General features: G+C 47.1%; 1 protein-coding gene across 1 annotated transcript in view; it reads left to right on the top strand.

Annotated features, from left to right (window-relative positions):
- Window positions 1–208: 208 nt before the first annotated feature.
- The window catches only part of UBR5 (ubiquitin protein ligase E3 component n-recognin 5), a 117910-nt gene continuing 108878 nt past the window's right edge, over window positions 209–9240 (top strand). Inside the window, exon 1 of the mRNA XM_060196392.1 lies at window positions 209–510. Within this exon, the coding sequence (XP_060052375.1) occupies window positions 449–510 (62 nt within the window). The 5' untranslated portion in view covers window positions 209–448. The remainder of the gene's footprint in view (window positions 511–9240) is intronic.

Raw genomic sequence — 9240 nt, 5'->3', positions numbered from 1 at the left:
CTCTCCGGAGCACTCCCCCCACCGCTGCCGGCTCGGGAGCGTCGGGAGCGGGTGAACCAATCGGCGCGCGCCTTACAGCGTCGTGGCCCGGCGACGTTGAGCCGCCCAATCGGAAGGGCCTTAGCGCCCGTTTCCCGGAGCCCCGCCCCCGTCCGGCCCCGCCTCCGCCCCTCCCCCGCCGCGCGGGCGCGGACCTGCGAGCCGCAGAAACTGGGGCAGAAGTGAAGATGGCGGCGGCGCTGCTGGCGGTGCGGGCGGCCTCCCGGCAGTGACGCGCGGCGCGGGCTCGGTTCCCGCTCCCCGCAGCTGTCCCCCGGCCCCGCCCGACCGCTCCCCCTCGCCCTGCGCCGTCTCCGGGGCGCGGCCCGCCCGCCCTCCCGCGACCACCGTGCCCGCTGGGCGGCGGCTCCGCGTCTGCTCCCCGCCGGCCGGGCCCGGGCCCGGGGCCATGACGTCCATCCACTTCGTGGTGCACCCGCTGCCGGGCACGGAGGACCAGCTCAATGACAGGTACGCGGCGGGGTGCGGGGCCGCCTGCCCGCCTCGGGGTGCTGCCGGGGGCGGGGACGTGGTGGAGACGGCGACAGCACGGTGGAGACGGGCTCGCGGTGTAGACGGGCCGCGGTGGAGTTGGGACCCGCGGTGGAGACGGGGTAGCAGTGGGGAAGGGGCCCGCGGTGGAGTTGGGCCGCAGTGTAGACGGGCCGCGGTGGAGATGGGCCGCAGTGTAGACGGGAAGCACTGCTGCCTCCTTCCTGCTCCGTCCCCACCCCCCACCCCGAGCCCTGCCGAGCTCGGGGAAGGAGGGGGTGTCTGGGCGAACCCAGTTCCCGGCGGGGCCCAGACCGAGGAATCCATATTAGTCAAAGTTGAATAGAGACAGACAATGCGGGTGGGGGTGGCGAGCGAGAAACGGAGCGACCCGGTGGGCTCCCAGGAGGAGGCGGCTTCAAGCTCCTGCGGGGGGCGAGTCCCCGGGCGGGAGGAGGCCCACGCCCCTGTGCGCGCCGCTCTGCCTGTCTCCTCCCCTCCCGGCGACCTGACAGCTGGAAGCCGGTGTAGCTGGGTTCGGGGAAAATCGGGGCTCCAGCCCGCAGCTGCTCGTCCCGGCGGAGGGGCCGTGGCTCTGCCTGTGCTCCTCACACGACCTCTCCAGGGCGGCTGTGTCACGGGGTCACTCCGGTGGAAGGCCCTTCCTGGGCTGCAGAAACGAGCCCAGAGTTCAGACCGAGGGTTGGGGGGGGGGTATGCTTGGCCTCGCTGCCACGGGCCTCAGGTTTACACGCCTGATTCCTGTTTGCTTGTTGACCTGGTGACACAAGTAGCAGATCTCTGCTTGTCATCGGGGGGGGGGGGGGGGGGGGCGCTGACCCGTCTGCAGGTGCCAGGCAGAATGGTACTGGGCGCCGACCTGCCTGGGCCATGCTGTAGCCATATTGTGATTTCACATGATTGTAAAACTTACGCAACTTTAAGACGATTTCATAGTCCCTTTAAGTATAGAAATAAAATTTAAAGCCATTTTAACTTTTTATGCGAGCCTTAAGTAAGTACATGGCAAGACTTACAAGTAAACTTGAGAACCAGGTTCATAGTGTGCTACTGTCATTCCTAGATGCAAAGTGGGAGATTTCTAGTATAACTTGTCTTATAACGTGGAAAACTGTACCAGAGATAGAAGTAGGTGATATATATATATATTATGTTTTATTTTTTTCCTTAAGTTTGTATACCAGGAATCCTGAAAAGTTTTGAAAGATTTTATTTGTTACTGAGATAGATTGGATCAGAGAAAGAGAACCAAAGGACCATGCTGCCAGGGATTCAACTTGGAACCTCATGAGGGCTTGAGAGTCCAGCGCTTTGTCCACTATGCCACCCCTACTCCCCACCTGAGGGAGGACACCTCACTAGCCCAGAAGCAGGTCTCCAGGTATCTCTGTCTATCCTCCCCTCTCAATTTCTTTGTGCTGTCAACACATAAATAAATAAAATAGGAAAAAAAAAAAAAAAAAAAGGCCATCAAGAGCCAGCAGGGAACCCCATCAATAACCCTGGTGCCAAACAATTATTTTTAAAAATTAAAAAAAAAAGTATATTTAGGTTAAACAAGGTCATTTTGCCACTGTACTTGCTTTGTTATGTTGCATGACCCAGGCTCAAGCCCAAATCTATACTAAAGAAAACTTAAGAGCTTTGCCTTTCCCTCCATCTGAAAAAAGTTGGCCCGGATCACTTAAATGCCGTTCCACCTCCCAAATAAATAAAGGGTCATTTAGTTGTAGAGTTTAGTTGAAGGCAGGTTAATTTGTTTTGGGTCATGGTGGCAGGTATTTGTAAATTTAAGAAAGTGCCACAAATAGGGACATACTGAATCTAGTAGTAGTAAAGATGGCTCCCCTCCCCTGTTGAGACTCATGAAGGCAGTATTTGAGATAGTCAGTAATAAATCCTAAGTTTTGAAGTAGTTGATTTGTGGGATGCCTTTGTTCAGAGGTTGCGCCATGATATAATCACCCAGTCACTACCTTGGTTGAGAATAATCTTAATCTTTCCAGAAGAGATTGGCTTTTGGAAAGCTTCTAACTGCTAAAATAAGAAATCCAAACTACTTTATTCTATCTTCAGATTCGAAATTATACCAAGGTTTGGTAAGTTTTAATACAAGCAAGTAATAGAAAAGTGTGCTATTTTTGCTGGTTTTTTAGATGGGTTGGGATGTGTGTGATAAACGATTTGGATGCAAAGGGAGCAATATACTTTGTTCTTTTCATGAAAAGCAATTAAGATTGATTTGTACGGGAGTGGGAGGGGTGGGATAGTACCGCAGGTTGTTATGCGCCTATGGCATGAAGCTCAAGGACCTGTGTAAGGGATCCGGGTTCCAGCCCCGGGCTCTCCATCTGCAGGGGGGTTGCTTCACAAGCTGTGAAGCAGGTCTGCAGGTGTCTTATCTTTCTCTCCCCCTCTCTCTTGATTTCTCTCTATTCTGTCCAACAACAGCAACAGTAATAATGACAATTAAGGGCAACAAAATTGGGAAAAATGGCCTCTAGGAGCAGTGGACTCATAGTGCAGGCACCCGAGCCCCACCAATAACTCTGGAGACAAAAAAAAAAAAATTGATGGGAGTCGGGGCCGGTGGTAGCGCAGTGGGTTAAAGCGCACACGTGGCGTGAAACGCAAGGACCGCCCCGTTCCAGCCCCAGCTCCCCACCTGCAGGGGAGTCGCTTCACAGTGGGTCTGCAGGTGTCTATCTTTCTCTCTCTCTCTCTGTCTTCCCCTCCTCTCTCCAGTTCTCTCTGTCCTAACCAAACTAGAACGACATCAGTAACTACAACAATAAAACAAGGGCAACAAAAGGGAAAAAATAAATATTTTTTAAAAAATTGATTTGTAGGCAGCATGGTACTGAAAATAAGTGCAGGTTCAGTTCAAGAAAACGATTGGGCCTTAAAATCTCAATATTTTATTTTCCAAATAAGTTAGCCATATCCTGTTAAAGGTGAAATTTTTTTTTCAGTGTTAATAGTGTGATATCTCAAACATTAAAATGTACTCTGCTTTAAGAAACACAGTCGCATCTGATTTTTATTCTTAGTTTATGTTTCTATTTTAATAGATTTATTTATGAGAAGGGTCGGGGGAAGGAGAGAATACCAAATTTCTGTTAGATAATTTGCAATGCCAAGGATTGAACCTGGGGCTTCAAGCATGCAAGAAATAATAATACTTTACCCATTGAGCCACCTCCCTGGCTGCCAGAGGTAGATTTTGTATTTGGATTTTTAAAAAATTTATTTATTTGCCTCCGTGGTTATTGTTGGGACTCAGTGCTTGCACAACAAATCCACTGATCCTGGGGGCTGTTTTCTCCCTTTTGTTGCCCTTGTTTATTGCTGTTGTAGTTATTATTGTTGTTATTACTGTCACTGTTGTTGGATAGGACAGAAAGAAATCGAGAGAGGAGCGGAAAACGGGGTGAGAAGTGACCCTCCCTGCGGGTGGGGAGCTGGGGACTCAAACTGGATCTTTACACAGGTCCTTGTGCTTTGTGCCATGCACACTTAACCTGCTGCGTTACCGCCCAGCCCTGTTTTTTTTTTATTTATTTCATGAACTCTGTCTTTGAGAGAGAAAGTTCCACATGAGATAGAGAGGGACAAGCGAGAGAATCTTTCTGCCTCAGATAGCCTGGGAGATCTGAGAGCTCCAGGCAAGCAAATTCAGTGCTCTACAGTTTGAGCTACTCCTCTCCTTTCCCCAGTTTGCCTTTTAAACTAATTCTGTGGTAGTCTATGTACATTGGCTTAGAAAGCTCTTGTTATTAGCCTTTGGAGATGCAGTCAAGAGGTTTGTGGCTAGTTGGGGATGGCTTAAGCAGAGTAAAGGGATCCCTGTTAGCTGTGGCTTGCTCTAGTGATTACAGGATAGAGTCATTCACTGACTTCATTGAAACCATTCAGTGCTCAGATACTTTTGTGGCATTTTTTTTTCCTAGTGAATTTCATGAGTTAGTCCTGTGTATCTGTTTAAAAGCCTTATCTCCGGTAAGTGGTAGAATAATGCCAGGAACATGAATGTGCATGTTGAGATTGAGAGAAGGCTGTAAGTGCCTACTCTTTAAGGACCAGCACGGTGCCAAAGAAGTCACTTTGCCATTCTCCCACTAAGTCGTAAGAACAGGCTGAGAGATTTGATGTAGGTTATCCAGGGCTCAGGGTTAGCTTCTGATAGGTGAGAGGTCCACTCACTCATTTTTAGTGTCTGAATTCTTTACACTATTCCATGTGGTTTCTTATTTTATTTTTTCCTTTTAAACTTTACTAGTTGGGATTATTTTTTAATTATATTTATTTAGTGCATAGAGACAGCCAGAAATTGAGAGGGGAAGGGGTGATAGGGAAAGAGACACAGAAACACTGGCAACACTGCTCACCACTCAGGAGGCTTTCCCCTTGCAGATGGAGACTGGGGCCTTGAACCCGGGTCCTTGTGCACTGTAATGTGTGCGCTCAACCAGGTGCGCCACCACCCAGCCCTCTTCTTATTTTTTTAATGTGGTGTATTTCCCAAGGTATTTTTACTTTCTGAGACCCTCCCCAGTCTTAGAGCAGCCACTTGTCTTAAAGTTTATAGTGCCAGCGCTAAGGATCCATGGCTCCTGGTGGGCATTTTTTCCATTTTACTGAAATAGGACAGAGAAATTGAGAGGGGAAGGGCTAGAGAAGGAGAGAGAAAGAGACACCTGCTTCACTGTTCATGAAGCTTCCCCCCCTGCAGATGGGGAGTGGGGGCTTGAACCCGGATCCTTACACATGGTATTATGTGTGCCTAATCCAGTACACTACCATCTGGCTCTCAAAGTTTTGAGTTTCACTCGGCTCCCCACTTCTCCCTTGCTCTTCACTTGGACTTTTGGTTAAACTTGTCAGGAAACTGATCCATATAACCTTCCCGTGTGGCCTTTTGTAAGGGGTGGGCTTACATGTGGTAGGACTTGTTTAGAATCAGCCTGTGTCAGATGCAGGTTGGTTACAATATAAACCAATTCTCATTGCTTGTCCAAGTGTGAAATTTTCCTTTGAGCTTTGCTTTTTGGCACTGTATGTATTGTGCAATCGAAACAGTTTAGGTTCTGTAAGGAGCCTTTCTCTTAGGCACTATAAAGCTACCAGGTGAGATAATATGAAATTGGGAATTCCTATGTCTGAGTTTATCTTAACCATGCTACTTTTGCATGGCTGGTAGCTCGATCCTTTCCCCATTTAGAACCTCCTTCCCTTTCTTCCCCGTCTTCACCACCACCCAAATCACTTAAATCAGCCACAATATTTTATTTCACTTTTTTTTTTTGCCACCAGGGCTATTATTGCTGGGGCTCGGAGCCTGCACACCTAACCCACTGCTCCAGCATCACATAGTGATTTCATGGTGTTAAAGGAACCTCTACAGGTGATAAGTGCTGTGGTCTCCACTCTACAGTAAAAACTAGAAAAGTTGGAGTGGTGGTATGCATGTGCAAAGCCTTGGTGCTCCAGTGAGTAAAAGGAAAACATGGGAAATACTTAGGTAACTTGCATTGTAATAGTCTCATATTTGTCAGGATATTAAGGTATTAAAAGCCAGTGTCATCTCAGATGTAGAAATACTGTAGGCCTTACTTACCTTGGAAAAGTAACATTGTGCAAGTTTTTATTTTAATATTTATTTATTCCCTTTTGTTGCCTTTGTTTTATTGTTGTTGTCCTTGTTAGATAGGACAGAGAGAAATGGAGAGAGGAGGGGAAGACGGGGGAGAGAACGATAGACACCTGCAGACCTGCTTCACCGCTTGTGAAGCAACCCCTCTGCAGTTGGGTTCGAACCAGGATCCTTATGCCCGTCCTTGTGCTTTGCACCATGTGCACTTAACCTGCTGCTCTATCGCCCGACTCCCAAGTTCTTCTTTTTTTTTTTTTTAACCAGAGCACTGCTCAACTCTGGTTTATGGTGGTGCAGGGGATTGGGGATTGAACCTGGGGCTTTGGAGCCTCAGGCATGAGAGCTGTTTGCATATCCATTATGTTATCTTGCCCTGCCCTCTCTCTGTTGGGTTTGTGTTTGCTTGTTTTTTGCCACTAGGATTTTGCTGCGTCTTTTGACCTAAGAATCTCACTCTTCCCTGGAGCCTTTCCTACCACCCACTCCCCACCCTCCCTAGAGAGTGAAACTCAAGTAATAGTGGAATTTTTTTCTCCATTTCCCAGTTATCCACATAACAATACAACCCCCACAAGGTCCTCCTCTGCCATCATGTTCTGGGACCCCAGAGTCTTTTACTTTAGTGCAATACACCAACTCCAATTCAAATTCTGCTTTGTGTTTTCCCTTCTGTTCTTGTTTTTCAACTTCTTTCTTTGAGTGAGATCATCCCATACTCATCCTTCTCTTTCTGACTTACCTCACTCAATATGATTTCTTCAAGCTCCATCCAAGATGGGCTGTAAACGGTAAACTCACCATTTTTGGTAGCTGAGTAGTATTCCATTGTGTGTGTGTGTGTGTGTGTGTGTGTGTGTGTGTGTATGTGTGTATGCCACAACTTGCTCAGCCACTCATCTGTTGTTGGACACCTGGGTTGCTTCCAGGTTTTGGCTATTATAAGTTGTGTTGCTATAAACATAGGTATACACAAATCCTTTTGGATGGGTGTGTTTGAATAGTGGTATTCTAGGGTGTTATTACAGTGTACATTCTTGGAAGCAAGCAAGCTGTGAAGGAATGAATAGATTGCTTTTTTTTTTCTCCTCCACCACTACAAATCCAGTGTTCCTAGAGACCTTCCCCGCCCCACAGGACAGAGAAACAGGAGAGGGGAGATAGAAGGTTAACTCCTACAGACCTGCTTCACCATTTGTGAAGCAACCTCCATGCAGGTGGGGAGCCGGGGCCAGTCCTAACGCTTTATGCTATGTGCGCTTAACTCTGTGCGCCACCTCCCTGCCCCTTCTTTCCCGTCTCATCCCATCCATCCCTCCCTCCTCCCTAAGAGCACTGCTCAGCTCTGGTTTATGGTGGTGCAGGGTACTGAACCTAAGACTTCTGGAGCCTCAGGCTCCAGGAGAGTCTCTTTGCATAACCATTATACTATATTATACCCCCGCCCTAGTTAGTTTTCTTCCTGAAGAAACAGTGTTGAGGACCTACTTTAGGAAGTTGGCTATGTTCCAGCCCAAATCTGCTCCAGAATTTTGGTGACAAGTTGATTCTAGGTCTGAGAGTTCAAACCTCAAGTCTTCCTCTTTAGTCTGAAAATCTGGAGCCTGCCTTTGTATGGGCACCTTTTGTGGAGGTTGATTTGAATATCTCTCTTTGACAGTTGCTTTCTGGGATGTGTGAAGCAGAGGAGGAGGGTCTTTGGATGCTTTGAGGGAAAGCCAAATTTGAGGCTAGGAAGTTAATTTGATTAAGAAGCTAAGGAGCGAAGACAGTATGGCAGGGCTATTTTAATGCCTCAGTGATGAAAACAGGATCTTATTGCTCCTCATGTTCAAGAGTGGTTTTGCCTGCCCTCCAGAAGTAACTTGAACTAGTCCAGTTAGGGCTTTTATCACCACCTGCATTTGGGGAGCACCCGGTAGGTGACTTCTCTTTAATTACATAGAAATCCAGTTTAAGCATTCATTCTGAGCATGTTTTACATAATGTACCTCTATAATATAGTTGTATTTTAATTTTTCACCTCCTAGAAATCTTTTTTTCTTGAGCACTTGTGTTTTTCTGCTGACCAAGTATTGTGAGCCCTGTATGTGGAGAAGGTGCAGTGCAGCCTTTTGGAAGTTATTCTTTGGGGGGAATGTAGGAACTACTTTTCCTTGCTTGCTGCACATGCCAGAAGGGTATGAATACAAATTGCTGCCACATGCTTGTACCAAGTCAAGTCCCCATTTTTGTCACTGCCCAGGGAAGGGGAGTAGATGTCTGCTGGAGGGCAGTTGGCAGGTCAGAGATGACATGTGGACTGAGTGTTGGCAGCTGCTCCTCTTCCTGTTATAGATGCAGCCAGTCCCTGATGGAGAATAAATCCAGTACCTGCACAGACAGGAGTCAGGAGTTTAGCGGCCATCTCTTCCTCCCCAGATGATAACTTCTTTTTAACTTTATTTGACAGAGATAGCCAGAGGAAGGGGGAGAGAGACAGCAAGACACCTGCAGCCTGATAGCTCAAAACTCTTGAGCAAAGGGGCCTTCAAAACAGTTACTTGCTTTTCTCCCCAGGGCTTTTTGACTCTTAGAAACATCTTTGGAAATGTAGAATCCTTTTGCAGTTGACACAAAGATTCAATCTCTGGTAAATTCTAAGATATTGTGGGGACTGCTATATTTAACCAGTTTTTTTTTTTTTAAGAAATGGAAATGTTTTTCTGAATGAAAAAGGTTATTTTATTTTGAGAGACACCAAAGCACTTATATCTTGTGACATTCTGTTTTTGTCTTGTTTTCATGTGGTATCTGAGGGGGCACAGGCCAAGGCCAGGCCATGCAAAACTGGTGCTCTGTTTATGGATTTTATTTTTCAGTCTGGCTCTCTGGCCATGTGGTTACAGATAAGAAATCAGAACTAGCCTAGATATTTAGGCTTTTCCTATTTCAGTTTCTGTGATGCCATAGTTCTGGTAGTCAGTGGTTGGGTTTATGGCTGTTGGTATATATATTTTAAATTTTCTTGAATGGGAAGAATGAATAAGGGAAGAGAG

Source organism: Erinaceus europaeus, chromosome 1 (assembly GCF_950295315.1).
Source record: "Erinaceus europaeus chromosome 1, mEriEur2.1, whole genome shotgun sequence".
Taxonomy (NCBI): Eukaryota; Metazoa; Chordata; class Mammalia; order Eulipotyphla; family Erinaceidae; genus Erinaceus; species Erinaceus europaeus.
This window is presented reverse-complemented; position numbering and strand designations above follow the sequence as displayed.